Genomic DNA, 15,568 nt, shown 5'->3' with positions numbered 1-15,568 from the left:
TCCTTGACAATACGTCCTTGCTTATGACACCAACTCTGAAAATGGGGAAAAGGAATCTTTCCCCAGAGCACCTCGGGTCAGGATATAAGTAACAGCACCTCTTCTTCTGCAGGAAAACAAATGGGCTAAGACCAATAGGAGGGAAAATGTATAGCTGAGGGTTATTGGTTATCAGAGGTGAAAAAACACCACCACGCCCCAACTGTCACTATTTTAAGCTCTGAGCAAGTTTCTTAGATTAGACAGAATCAAAACAACCATCTAGATTCTGTCTATCAGTGAAGAGAAAGACACCTCCCTCAGGTGATTACTCCCCTTTAAGATATGTAGTAAAACAGGAGGGATGAGTTACCTGCTGAACAGGCCTTTCTCTCCCCATTAATTGTTGACGAAATCTGTCTTCTAAACACCTGTAGCTCTAAAGGCAAATGAAGGGGTCAGTCACAGTATTGCCAGAACTGGAAGCCTCAAACTTGAGGCTGCAAAGGAGAAATAAAATTCTCATAGGGGAATAAAAGTTGAAAGCCAAACCCTTTCAAGAGAGACTTCAAGTTGTGTTCAGAACTAAACAAAACAGAACAGCTTGCTGTTTGAATCATACTATTTTAACAAGGCTTTTAATAAGGCTTTGCTAGGACAATGACAGAAATGTGCTACCAGCACTACAATCAGCTGGTCCCATGATCACATCTGATTACACTCTATATAGATAGGAAAGGCATAAACACACATGGACAAATATACATGATGCTTCCATACAAGGACAATACACAAAGCCAGAGGGGAAAATCCCAACCCTAAACTGACTGGCAGAGGGGGGAAAAAAAAAAAGAAAGAGAAGTTCATGAAAGGTGGGATATGGATAGCTACAATTCCGTATTGAAAAAAAGTACAGCTGTTGCTGACAGCCTGCCTTAGTTCAGTGGTAAACATGATGGAGCCAATCTTAAAAACACCCATAGTATATTAAGGGAAAATGCAGAGCAATGATAAAAAATTGGAAGTTACAAAGTAGAAATAGTTGGTGAAGAAAACTAACAAGAAACACAGCTCCATCACTCATAGCAGCACATTTGTATTGCTTCAGTATGTACAGAGTACTTTAAGGAAAAAAGAAAAAAATCTTAGCAATGGCACAGACCCACTAGTGCATGGAGATGGAAAAGTTTAGCAGAGCAGACAGAAGTATTCCAAAATATTTCAGTTCCTTTTAGGGGCTATGGAGAAAGAGATGGGACAAGGTTTTTATATTATAGATGATGGTGAAATATTTTACAGTCCATGAGTAACTGAGATTCTAGAAAACATCTGCTAAGAAAATATAAGTCAGATTTTGCATCCAAGAATATTAAAATATCTCATCAAAGAGATATCTGATCTAATTAATTGCCAAATGGGTGCAACTTCAAAACACTGAAAAAGTCCTAATATTGTGTCATCATTACAAAAAACACCCAAACAACAACAATAATTAACAGGGTGACTCAAGTAATTGTAGGTAACTATGGGGTGGTAGCTCACCATTACTCCTAGGGAAAACATTAACTGAATCCCATTCAGTATGGGATTCAGCAAAATAATATGAGTATAATAAATACTCCTGTAATAAAAGGTGATTTTATGGAAAGCAGACCTAGTTAAAAAAAACCAACTAATTTCATTCTTCGATGAAACTATAAGCTTTCTTTGGTAAAGGTATTTGTTTAGAAACAACTTGACTTTGCAGTGCATAGCCTTCCAGCTAAAAAGTTAGCACTGCACAATATCTGTAATGAACATATTGAATGGATTAGGAATGTGACAACTAACAGATGTCAAAAAACAGTTGTTAGGAGAAATAATTGCAACATAGAAGTGTTTCTAGTTTAGATCTGCAAGATTTAGTGTTATATCCATCACTATTCAATGGCTTTAGCAGTCATCTGGAAGTAAACACAAAGTGTGCAAACAACTAACAGACTATTGGAGGTGGTCATTCAGACCAGTCATTCAGTTTCTGTAGTCAGAGCTGAGAGGATTTAATACGGCTAAGTGGTAAGTTGTATCTCCAGCAATAAGGAATATAAGCCATGCTGCAGAAAGGAGGAACGAGTCCTGGAAAGCTGTGACCAAAAGGAACTGAGTCTTGATAAATACCAAACCTGATGTTGCAGCAAAATGAGATACTGTTTTTGGATATAGAAACAGGAATGTCATTTTACCTTGTAGAAACATGACAGGAGACACCAACCCTAAATGTCTTGTCCGGTTACATATTTCACATTTTAAAAGGAATGTTGTAAAGTGGAATGAGAACAAAAGCTTCAAAACTAAAGGAGTAGAGAAGATGTCTTCAAGACATCAATATGGTTAGCCTATAAAAATGAAGATTTGAGAGGAGTCTTGATTTTAATGTAGCACCTTTTAAGTATCTTCACAGAGGATAAAATACCACATATTAAAATGATTCACCATTAATTTAGTAGAAAAAGATATATTATAAGCCATGGCATTATTTAGGCTGGAAGGACCTCTGGGGGTCATCTTGTCCAAGCCCCTTGTCAGAGTAGAGCCAGCTATGAAGTTAGATCAGGTTTCCCAGGGACATGTCCTGTCAAGTCTCTAAGATCTCCAGGGATAAAGATTCCACAGTGCCTTCAGGCACTTTTTCCAGCACTTCACCACCCTCACCATAAACACTTCTTTTCCTAGTATGTGATCAGAATTTTCCTTCCTGTCACTTGTGTCCATTGCCTCCCATTCTTTCTCTGTGCACTTCCAGTTAGAGCCTGGCTCTGCCACTGGGTAATGACCCATCGGGTCATTCGCAGCAGCTGAATACGATTTTGCCTAGCTTTTGGGCAGAAGTTCCACTGAATTAATTAAATTTTTAACAGAGTACATGTTTAATCACTGGAACAAACTAGCAAGCTAAGTGGCATATTTACCTTGTCTCGACACCTACTGCCCTGCAGACCCTTTCCTTGAAGACATGCCCAATGTAAGAATTACGCTTTGGAAGACAAGCTTGACCGATCTGAGAGTAACTGAGTGAAATGCAGTGGGACAGAAGATATTCAGTGTAACAGATCTTCCTGGCCTTAAGTTTTATGCATTTGTAGGGATTTGCTGGGTGAAGCTGAACATATGTGAAATAAACAAAAATGAAAAAAAAGCATGTATTACAGCACATGTTATGATAACATGAAATAAAATACCTGAATAGTTTGATTCCTTGGAATGGCTCTCCTCATCTAATGAAATCAACCTTAATTTGAAAGAGTAAGAAAAAAAATGAGAAAATAATTCTAAGGCTATAGAATAATAGTACACTTTTCTCTTTTTGGTCACTTCATTACAGAATAGTATCAATAACAAATAAACACTAATTCAGCTGAACCCTTGCATTTGATGCATATGCTGGTCTGTTGTTAACTTTTATTGTTTCACTGGTGGAAGTCTGTTGAAAATCAAAACTAGATTGAAGACCAACTATCAAAAACTACCATCCTTCCATTTTTAATCCAAATAAATCTCTGTAATTAAAAGTACAGCATAGTCTGCTTTTCCAGATTTGCTCTTTCCTAACTATCATGAAGGAGGTACAACTGTTCAAAAAATAAAAAGCCCCACCAAAACACAAAACTAAACCACTGTGCATTTCTCTTTTTAACAGCAACTAATTAAAAATCAACAGTCAAGTGAGTTTTGTCCCATGTCAGCAGATTTTTAAAAAAGCCAATGAGCTATGTTGATGAAAAAGCTCTTGACAGAAAAAAAAGCTGTGGTTTACATGCAATTCTTATACAAAGGTAATCTCTTCAAGGAAGAATACATACTTTCTAACTGCTATCATTTTGCGTAAAGCCTTTCAACCAGTAGGCAATGAAGCAGCCACAAGTCTGGTGTGGTGGTGAAGAGGACTGTATAGGCACATTCCTCCTACCCTCTAGTGACAGGACAGAGGAGCCACCTCCCCTGCTCTTGAGGACAGGCTTGTGGGGAGCAGAGGAAAATTAGATTCGGGCCAAACACTACTATAATGAATGTTTACTGTGAATGGAAAGTTCACGAGGATTTTAAAAGCTTTGTTTTTGTAATTCTTCTAGAATCTTAGATATTTTGTTATGGTTTGTTTTAGATAGCAAAATGCCGAGACTTTTTTTCCCCTCAGTTTTATGACAGACAAGGGAAAATATAATCTATAGATAAAAACAAGTACAACCATGACATGGCATCTGATGTATTTGCTGCTAGGCGCAAAAGCACACATCTTGCATAAATTATGCATTCATTCTAGAATTTTATATTCAATAATGGGGAAAACAATTGTTTCTGACATTCTTTATTGGTGTCACATGAGATGCAGCAGATTCAAGGAACCGCTGTGGAGACAACCACCTGCCAAATGGTACTTGGCCAAGTCCTTTCTAATCCGGTTAGCACCAAATCTGACCAATTTATAGACTGGTTTTGGTCAGTAGTTCTGAATCTAAACAAGTAAAAAGACTGGAAAACTGAACTCTTTAAAAATCCGTTATTATAAATAGCCAAGCAAAATCCACTAATTATCAGTCAAGCTGTTCTCCGCTTTTTGACAACTGATCCTTTGCTGGGTACTACATTTAACCAGGGACAGTCAAAACAACAGGTGGCAGCAGGATTATATCAGCATTGCATCTCCTCACAACTGAATCCTGATGGTCCCGTTGGGGAGGGATCACATCTCGTTCTCCTGTTCTCCTCTCCCCACAGCAGCCCATTCATAAGTCTCTCTCACCTCAGAGCTACAGGTAACTCAAACCTTGATAGCATCAGCTCTCTCAGATGCACTTTTTACTAAGTACCTACTGCTTCATTGGGTTACTAACTGATGCTGTATACATTACAAAAACTAATCGCTGCTCAAAGCAATCGGGAATCCATATCCTATTCCCAGGTGAAAGGAGATGCTGCTGAAGGGAGAAATACAATGCTCGTATCTTCTGCCATGTGTAGTTGTTTACCATTTCTTTTCATTAAAGAAAAACTGAAGCAAAAGCTGAAAAAATAAAGAGAAGGCTAGGAAAGATGAAAAACATATAAAGGTTTTATGGGTCTTTTTAAAGCTCTTAATTTCACTGTAACATTTATTAGTTTTCATGTACACATTACAACATTTCAGGAATTCTTGTATTAAGCTTACTATTAGCTAGTGTGATCAGACTAGCTGTGTCTATATTTCCATTTATGTTTGGTGACTTTAGCAACCAGAAAGCAGATTATAGACAAATGTACTTATTATTTTAATACACAGGCCATGTGACTTACTGACTCTGCTGATCTTGCACTGATTTGGTGCTCTCAATCTGCAGGTCCTCCTTCTCTGCTTTTTCTGTTAGTTTATTCACAGGATCTTGTAAGCTCTAGATCATAACCATAATATAAATGAAGAAACCAAAATAGAATCAGGGAAGATAAGTGTGTCATTTAATGGCAAACCAGACTATAGAAACTACATTAATTAGGCAAGAACGTTTTTGAGCTGTATCAAATTTATATCTGACTCAAACAAGCAAAAACAAAAAAAAGTTTGAAGATACTCCTTCAAATTGGGTCACACAAACACACTTTATATAAGAAAGTGGCTATTGGCTACTTCTAATCTCATGTTCTGTTTCCAGTATTTCTAAGTAAAACCATCTATACCATGTGCAAAGCAGGCACTAAAAGCATGTTTCTTTGCCGTTTTGGGGGTTTGCCTTTTCCCCCCCCTCCTTTTTTACTCCCCCCCCCTTTTTTTTTTAAGATGAGAAAAATTAATTCTTCACATCTGTTTGTTCCTCATATACTGTTTCTTTACTTCTTTATTCTCTTTTTTTCCTGACACAACTATTCACACAACCTTGGCAACTGCAGTGTAATTGGAAGGTACTACCTGCATCCTGAACCTGAAAACAAAGGTTAAAGCCTTGGATGATTAGCTAGATAGAGGCCAGGTCTGGTATTACGAAACCTTACTGTCCCTTTGCAATTTGGAATCTATAAGATAAAAATGTACAGTTTCATGGTCAGCATTTCTATAACCAAAATTTGGACATACGAACAAGACAACACATAAAGCATTGTAGACTAACCGTTTGAGATTACAGAAGTGATAAATACACTACTGGTTGTCCCTGTTATGTATTAATTAGGATTTCTGTATGAAAAATTAAATAACTGAAGATAGTAAATAACCGCAGAAGTTAGCAATGTGAATATTTGGCTCTCTCAAATGGTTTTGCTGTGAAGGTGTTCCTCTTTCCAAAGTCCAACTCAGTTTCTGAAAAAAAAGCCCCATGTTTCATGTGACTAGTCCTGAACACTTTATTTATGTCTCACTGATACTCATAGGAGTGCATCTCACCCACCTTCTCCCTCTGTCCCCTAAAAAGCTGAGGCTAAACCAAATAAGCCACTTTTTCCACAAAAACATCACAAACACAAAAATGTAGCGGCTTTGCATCTGGAGTTTTAACAAATGGTAATCTGTTTCATCAGAACAGTAAAACAAAAAACCCCGTGGCCACTAAGTCCATCTCATCTACTGAATAAAGGTTAAGAGTCCCCAGCCCATCTGTAACAAGAAAAGAATTCCCAGGCATGTCGCAGGTCTTGCTTGCACTGCCGTGTTAACCAGGACAGAGGAGTCCCCAGAAGGGGCATTCCAGTTTCTGCTTGGCTCAGTACGTGTCTGTATGAGGAAATGTACACTTCAGTGTTTTAGAAACCAAACTAATGGACCTGTCATATACTGCAATTGCATTTTTTTTTTCTGCTCAGCAAGTTAGTTCTTCTGTCTCATACCATAGATTAATTTGTCGTAAGCACCTTTAGCACTGCAGACATCATGTGTCAAAAGATGAGGGATCACAAAAGCAGTAATAATAACTAGAGGCATGAAAGAAATTTACCTTATTCTGTGGTTGCCACTTTTTTTGGAAACTGTAACAGTGCTAACTGGAACCACTTGTAAGTCCGCTTCTTGGATTCTAAATAATTGACACTACCCACCTCAGCTAGATCACCTGTGAATTCATACGTTACCCTTTAACTGCATTTATACCAGGTACTGATTAGACTGCACTTCTTGTACTATTAAAATTGATGGGAATTATTCCATTGACTCCAAGAGGCCCTGGACTAGAGCTGAAAAACATAAGAATATGCACTATACTTGTACAAAAGTGCAGCACAAAGAAAGACAGCAGAGCTTTGCATTACAGGGACTGTACCGCTTTGGGCACTTGAATCATCTTGGACACCCTCACGGGAGGGCACACAGTTTACCGTAATCAGGAGGTGATGGTGCAATAGTTGTGGTGCTCTGCCTGCCACTTAGTATGGCAGCACAGACCCTGCCCCAAGAAGGGTGTAATGGTTTTGAACAACAACCAGAACTATTTTAAGTACTGCCTGATTAAACAAGTCAAAAGAAAATTAGAAGTAAAATCTCCTGCGTCTTCACCAAGAAAAATACAAAGAAATCACCACTCTTCTTTAAGGAACTACATTTTATGATGCTTCCTTCATGAGTGTTTCACGGAATCCATATTTAAAAGACTGTGATCAAACCATGGAAACAGCATACAGAAATGGAGTTCACAAGTACCTTGGGAAGGAAATAGCATGATAATAATAGCAGTTACTATTTCCTGTATTATAAAAATAAATATAGCTCTGAAATATGGCTTCAGTTTCAATGGAGATTATGATAAAAATTGTTAAAAATCACCAGCTGTATTTTAATGCAATAATTCAGTTTAGCAATTTAATTTTGACAATATTCCCTCCAATTCTGACAGCAAATAATGAACTTATTTTCCTCTCTTCTGCCTCTCTCTACTCCACATCCCAATGTACACTACAAACAGATATCTATTTAAAAAAATTAAAAAAAAACCTACAGAAAACTGAAAGTTAAAAAGCCATTGTAAAGTGTTTTCTAAACAAGAACCCACGGTAACATGATCACTATTGTTAGCATGTGTAGAAATGAAACTCTGATAATCTGTTCATTGTTTCAGGTCACATCGGAAGAAGGCCAGAAGTCCCACCATCTAGAAAGTGTAGTGACTAAACACGGCTATAAAGATACAGACCGAGTTCAGACAAAAGCAAGCACACTTCAGATGAGCCTATGAAACATTCCTGACTTTCCCGGCTCAAAGCAGACTGCGTAACTTCACAGCACTTGACTGGTTGCTCGTGTTGACTCACATGGACTTCACTGCAAGCTGCAACAGTATGTGACTGAAGGTAGGATCCTCTTGTGTTAAGAAAGCTTTTTTGCTAGCTTCATTATTTCTCTTTTAGTATAAAAATGAGGGTAAGACCGTACACACTAGCAGAGCAAGTTCACAGTCATTCACTCTGCCTATCTTGGCTGTCTCTACAACCAAAAGTCACCTGGTGGTATTTTGTTTGATCCCAGCACTCAGAGTAAATATCCAAGCCAACAAGGGGTTCCTCCACTGCAGAGTTAACTCTGGTTCCAGCCCAGGCACTGTTCCTATGCTGACTGCTACTCACAAAATTCCTGCACCTACATCTGGGCTGCTTTCAAGTCAAGCCAAGAGCATCTGGACCGCACACAAAACCTGTCTTCTGCAGTTAAATCACTGGACTGTTGACAACGCGCTCAGCTCACCCACAGTTTCCCCCAAACACCTTGGACAGCTAATGTGCTTTGTCTTGACTGAGAAAGAATCAAAGCAACACAGCTAAGGGCAGCTCCAGGAGCCAGGGATACATCCCAGGACATCAGGACATATATGGAGAAGCGCAATACCACTGAGGAGACAAAAACTTGGATATGTTTCACATGGGGGGAGAGCTGAAAGGGAAGAGGAAAAGCAGGTAGTCTTGGAATTTCCTCATGGAGACTCACCAAAAAACCCCACCAAAATGCAAAAAACCCCCAACGATACAAAATTGTACACAATCTTGCCTGTGAGTAAAGTCATGGTACACCAAACAGAAACAAGAAAGGACATCAGACTACAGAATTCAGCAGAAGGCAACAGTGTTGCAGGACCCATCTGGACAGAATTCTTCAAACCACGGAAGAAGCATAGGCAGCAGCGTTCCACTTTGCATGGAAATAAATGGATGCACTGTGATTTTCACCTTTTGACTCCCTCACTAGGGCTTTTACGATTTCTAGGCTCATACAAACTCTTCGGGAAGCTTGGTATTATGGCATTAAAATGTAAAAAATGCAACTAAATACTCGTTAACTAAGCCAAATCAATGGTGACAGAAATTAAAAAGAGGTATTATTCATGAAACGCAGCCCCTGAAATGAATTTTTATTCATTTGATATATGGGAATTTCAAGACAATGAAACCTTAAAGGTTTTACCAAAACAGCAGCCCATCATCTTTAATATTACAGCAATGGATACAGTAACGGATACTTACACATTACGATACATAGAGTTGTTAGCACATTAATAATCATCTTTCATCAAGCATAAAACTCACATTTAGGAAATACAGCTGCAATAGCACAATTATACTACTCTCAGCATATACCCTGAAGCAAAGAAAACAAATGGGCTGCTTTTCATTAAGGGAGTTTGGCAAACATCTCTAAAGACAATGTTTTCTTTCCAGAAACAATCCCAAGAGGCATTTAAGAGTCTCTTTCCTGAGGTAAACCTGGTACATGAATATATTCATACTACAAAATACAAATAGTAATTTTCCAGTACATAGCACCTTCTAATTTTTCAGTAAGACAATCTATGTCTAAGTCAAAAATCAAGTTTCTTTAAATTCCTGTTTTAAAGTAAAACGCTAATCCTACATACAGGTATGCTTACTTTAATTCAGAAGGATCACTTGTATGAGCAAAATTAAGCTGCTAGTATCAGCACTGGAATCATAAAAGATAAAAATTATTTACAAGTACCAAATTGAAAATTTTCTTGTAGGACAGAACCCTTTTATAAGTTACAAGACAGGGAAAAATAGTCTAAAAGGGGTAATTCCTGATTAAACATAGAAATGGGGACATTGAAATATTTTATGTATGTTTTAAGCAGTTATATTCTGATTGCATAGTATTAATGCATAAATTCAACAGCAGACACAGCATCTTCATTGGGTACATTTTTGGACTAAAAGTTTCTCCATCAGAAACTATACTTATCCTAGATCAGCTATAGCTATTTATTATACTTCATAGAAAACAATACCATGTAATCTCAGAATCACAGAATGGTAGGGGTTGGAAGGGACCTCTGGGGATCATCTAGTCCAACCCCCCTGCCAAAGCAGGGTCACCTACAGCAGGCTGCACAGGACCTCGTCCAGGCGGGTTTTGAATATCTCCAGAGAAGGAGACACCACAATCTCCCTGGGCAGCCTGTTCCAGTGCTCCATCACCCTCAAAGTGAAGAAGTTCTTCCTCATGTTCAGATGGAACTTCCTCAGCTTCGGTATGTGCCCGTTGCCCCTTGTCCTGTCACTGGGCACTACTGAAAAGAGTCTGGCCCCATCCTCTTGACATCCACCCTTAAGATATTTATAAGCATCTATAAGATCCCCTCTCAGCCTTCTCTTCTCCGGGCTAAACAAGCCCAGCTCCCTCAGCCTCTCTTCATAGGAGAGATGCTCCAGTCCCCTCATCATCCCCATAGCCCTTCGCTGGACTCTCTCCAGTAGCTCCTCATCTTTCTTGAACCGGGGAGCCCAGAACTGGACACAGTACTCCAGATGGGGCCTCACCAGGGCAGAGTAGAGGGGGAGGAGAACCTCCCTCGACCTGGTGGCCACACTCTCCTTAATGCACCCCAGGATACCATTGGATCTCAACACAGAACTAGCTTGCAGTTCCTTCTTAATATCTAGTTACCCTCACATGAACATATGATATGACTGGTAGAGATCAGTTCCCTAACTATAAACGTCTTCTGTTATTCCACACCCAGGTCTAGCAGAGGAGACATAGAACTCATGGGAGTCCCACACCCTTCAGAAATGACAAGGAGAGGCGAGGTGATTACTCTAGCAAGGCATCTGAAGTAGCAGCAGACACCTATTCTCTTAGGCAACAGAATCTCACCTGATGCAACCACCAGATCTTGATTTCATCTCCTTAGCAATCGTTTAATGTAAAGAAACAGAAACTACTGGTTTGCGGAAAAGAGATCATGGAGGAAATTCCACTTTGGTATAGAAAATAATCCCACACTCTAGAGACTGAAAGAAGTAAAGAACTGATACTAAAAGGCAGCAATATAGTCTTATTCCCAAGCAGCTGTTTTCTGAAAGCACAGAATTCCATGATATTCTGTAGTATAAAACTACCTCCTGATTAGCATCATTTCTTAGCATATATATCACTGCAAAAACAGGAAATCACACATTTCAGCGTAGGCGGCCAGCAATAAAAATGGTTAAGGTTCTCATAACAAAGTTAGGCTGTATCCTAAACACACTACAATATTGACAAACATTTTTAGTTACTTTTTGCTTCAAGGCAGTGCTTGTTATACATGTGTGGACTCAATACAGACTTTATTTATTCATCATAGATGCCTGGGCTAATTTAAAATTTATGTTATACTGAGATCTTTCACAGGAGGAAGTTCAAAACATAGCAAACATCTCCAAATCTCTCTCATCCTCCATCACAAGGGTACTTCACACTCCAGAACAGGTGCATTTTCTGTACAAGTTTCTCCCCAAGGTGTCCAAATGTTACTATACATTTTGAAACATCGTATGTCTTGTTCAAATAATTACATTTTTAGATATAAAAGAGAATAAAGAATACTCATCAACAATATAGGCTACCTACACAAATTAGACTCAAATTGGTTTGTATCAAAGCAAAGAGAAAAAAATCCTTCGAAACCTTCTAACGTCGGGAAGTTCTGAGAACAGCCCACCAGCATGGTACCCAGGCTCCTGAGCAGGACTCTGGCCATGCTAAACCCAGGCTGTGAACTAGACATCGTTGCAATGGGAGCCAATGGTGGGGAAATAAAGGGGACTTTCTTTTCTGGTTTGGAGTTTAACTTTGGTGAGTCTGTAGGCAATTACTAGTAATGTCAAGACAACTACACCCAGCTGTCTCCTGCTGAAATCTGGACATAAGCTCAGGCTAAAACCCATGTTCCACAATATGGACTATGGAATGAACAAGCTTAGAGTTATGTTAAACACATAGCAAATAAAGCCTTCTCCTGAAAGACAGGATTCTTCAAGAGGCTGGATAAGATGAAACAGTTTATGAAGCTCCTTTTATTTTTGTCCTCAGTCAGCAGAAATTGAGCTTGAAATTTGTTTCACAAACAAGGTCTGCTGTGATGTTTCAAGCTGCAGGAATAACAGTCTCCACAAGCTCTTTATGCACTTCAAAGCTCAGAAACTGCTCCCTCCCAACCCACACTCTAGAAAACAGATGGAAATATAGCATAGTCACGTACAGACAAGTTTGGTAGTCTGGGGTGAATTAAACTTTATACCTTCAGGTGCTCCTTTTCCAGGAGCTCTGGGGTAGCCACAGGCTATATAGCATAATGCAGCCCAACTTCCACTTCTACGCGTCATACGCACAAGCATTTCATGGATTGAGGCTATGACTTGTAATCGTTTTCAAACTGGGTTGTCTCTCCAAACAGTCGCTTTGCTGCAAGCTGTTCATTCCTCGCTTTCCTCCCAATGGTAACCCTTCCATCAGACCTCACTCAGACAAATGTTATTTTTCTCCCATGCCAATAGGATCAGCCAATCATGTAGTTATTGCATTGCATAAAATAACTACAAGACAAAGATGTTTATGTGGATAACTGGAAAGGTAATGATTTTTTTCACTGTTTTCCCTTTCCTCTACGGAACCTCGAATTGCAATGGGCAAAGGAAATTCTTATGCAGGGGCAGGCATGACCAGGAAAATATACAGTACTAAGTGATTATTTTTAGATACCTGGCAGACCTCTGAAGTCAGACTTCAGTCAGATATTGCACATATTCCACATTCAAAGATTACAAAGGTCAAGCAAATACCACTAGTTAAGTAAAACAGTATTTCCCTGAGCAGTTAAGGGTTAAAAAGTCCAAGTACAGGTGTGGGAACTCTGAGCATCCATGTACTCATATTCACTCCAATAAGTTGTTTTTAAAGCGTGTGAGTTTTCAAAAACAGATGCAAAGGCAAAATAGTATTAATTCACTTGAAGGATTTTGGAAAGCAACATAAATCACTAATTCTGCTAGATTTTATGGTTCTTTAGGAATAATCAAACACAATCCCAGTTAGCACTTAAACACATACTTAAGTGTAGCCCTGAATAACGACATACATTGAAATACTCCTTAGTCACTGCACTCTACATGCAGTTTTTGATCCTGCTAGCCAGAACTGCATTAAATCTGTATTTAAATGAAAACACAGGACAGGGATAACATTTTCAGACAATATATCGACAAAATATGAATGTGGATTTCTACATCCTTGTATGATTTTTTATTTGTTATCACTGGGCAGACAAACATACCTTTAACATAGTGAATTCATATGGCTGATAACCTTTGAAACTTTCATGGATGGCTGCCATTGTGTGCGAAGTTTTCTCCCAAAAATGAAGAAGTGTTGTCTGTAAGGCAGGATAAAATTTCAAGGCAATGTTAGCTTTAACACCAATCTGCTTTCAGTGCATATTTCATATTTCCCCTCCAATACTAGTGACATATCCTTACATTTGAATACTGCCATGGCAACCTCTTTAAAAAACATATATTAACAGGAAACCTTTCTTTTGGAGGTCAAACGTTTTCTTTGGATACCTGATATGTTGTTAACACATGAGACAGGAGGTTGCATCTGCTCGCTCCCAGAAGATCCACTTTTTGACAGACATCAGTCTTCAGTTTGTCAAAGTTGAGTTTTGCATGTCGCACTTGAGCTTGAACCTTCAAACAAAAGGACAAGTGTTTACACAGTGAATTTTTTTTCTCCGTTTTTCATGAAAGAGCAAACTAATATAACTCTTAGGGAAATCAGACAACCAGACTCCATTAAAATTTATATAGAACTTTATTATAGCATCAGTCCCACTGAAATTAAGAAATGGCAGGCTGATATACTAAAATATAGATCTTACTATCTTCTTTGTTACTATTTTTCTAATATATTCAGTGAAGAAATTTTGCTTTCTAATCCCTGTTTATAAGACGGATATAAGTATTAAATATATACTGAGAAGATAATAATTGGAAACCACAATCATTTTAGTATCTCTACAAAAATACCAATTCAAAGGCTGACCAACAAATTTGGAACTAAAGATTTACTACATAATTCATCAGTGCACAGGCAGAGACATCTCCATGTACCTACAGTAGGAGACAAGTTATACTGACAAACTTTGAAATCGATCTGCAACTCTTGTTGACAATATAGCACTTCAATATCTTTGAACTGCTACAAAAATTTCGACCATCAAAGTCTTCCTTCCAAAACAGAGTGCTTTTATTGTTTATCGCTATGAGAGAAGTATCAAGGCCCCCTTTCTTAGGAGCAAACAATTTCAGTTTTAAAGGGTTTTAGTTTTTCAAATTATTCTTCTACCCCCTGTTAAGTATATACAAGACACTGTGTTACACAAACTGAACATTTGACAACAATACCGGTATTCTCATGATCAGGTATCAGGGTCGAAAGTTGATGTAGGTGTTTTGTACCTAGGATCCCCCATTTTTAAGACAGCTTTGTAAGCTACTCAAATACTATTTTAACAAAACAAATTTGTTTATAACAACATTTGTATACAAAAATTAGTTTTCTTCCAAGGCAATGGGAACCAATCAAACCACAATACATAATGCTTTTCCTGTAACTCTTTCACAGTTATAGTAAAATGTTTACCCCAAAAAACCTTCACAGTGGAAAAAAACAAGTGAATGCAAATTTAATATGTTCCCTTTCCTTTACTTGCCTAACTCAGAGAGTAAACTGATTTTGTTCAGAAGATGCAGACTCAGTCAAACAAGATCTGACAAACTTGTATGGTCCTCATCTTCAGAAGTGAATCCAGAACCTTGCAGCAAATGGCTGTGCTCCTTGTGCAGTAAAGGACAGATACATACCTCATAACACGATCTGAAACGTTAGGGTTACCATATTTCTAACCTTATTTTCCCAAACTCACTTATAGTATATGAGACTTTCAAACAGCAAAAAAAAAAGCGCAAAAGATCTGCATCACAAATTCATCAGATGACCTACTCACAGGAATTGTTGCACACTCTGAGGCTGCTGCCCCCTCAAGAAATAAACACCAGTGATACTCTACCTTTATAAACTAGATTTGTGGTTAGTCCATTCATCCAGAGGTGGAAGTCTTCCAGGAAACTACATATTACACCAGTCAAGCAACAAATCCTGAGTTCTGCTACTAACAACTACATCCCAAACTTCTGACTCAATCCAGCGCTCTGACCACTACACTGCAGTGTCTTACTGATGACTTTCTTAGTTGTTTTGGCATACTGAACAGCTTCAAACCAAAGAGGGGCGTCCAGAGCTCGAAGAGTTCTTGGACATTTAGGAGAT

The 15,568-nt window shown here is 38.5% G+C and overlaps 1 protein-coding gene across 14 annotated transcripts in view; it reads right to left on the bottom strand.

Annotated features, from left to right (window-relative positions):
* ICA1 (islet cell autoantigen 1) overlaps positions 1-15,568 on the bottom strand; it is a 78,852-nt gene that overhangs the window by 12,747 nt on the left and 50,537 nt on the right. For 10 of the 14 annotated variants that reach the window (XM_075419277.1, XM_075419284.1, XM_075419274.1 and 7 more), the window contains 5 exons: positions 13,801-13,926; positions 13,512-13,610; positions 5,290-5,384; positions 3,198-3,247; positions 353-418 (listed from right to left, as the gene is read on the bottom strand). In XM_075419277.1, coding sequence (XP_075275392.1) covers positions 353-418; positions 3,198-3,247; positions 5,290-5,384; positions 13,512-13,610; positions 13,801-13,926 — 436 coding nt within the window. The remainder of the gene's footprint in view (positions 1-352; positions 419-3,197; positions 3,248-5,289; positions 5,385-13,511; positions 13,611-13,800; positions 13,927-15,568) is intronic. The other 4 variants (XM_075419273.1, XM_075419281.1, XM_075419282.1 and 1 more) reach the window with 1 other exon arrangement.

This window comes from Opisthocomus hoazin, chromosome 4, assembly GCF_030867145.1.
Source record: "Opisthocomus hoazin isolate bOpiHoa1 chromosome 4, bOpiHoa1.hap1, whole genome shotgun sequence".
Taxonomy (NCBI): domain Eukaryota; kingdom Metazoa; phylum Chordata; class Aves; order Opisthocomiformes; family Opisthocomidae; genus Opisthocomus; species Opisthocomus hoazin.
This window is presented reverse-complemented; position numbering and strand designations above follow the sequence as displayed.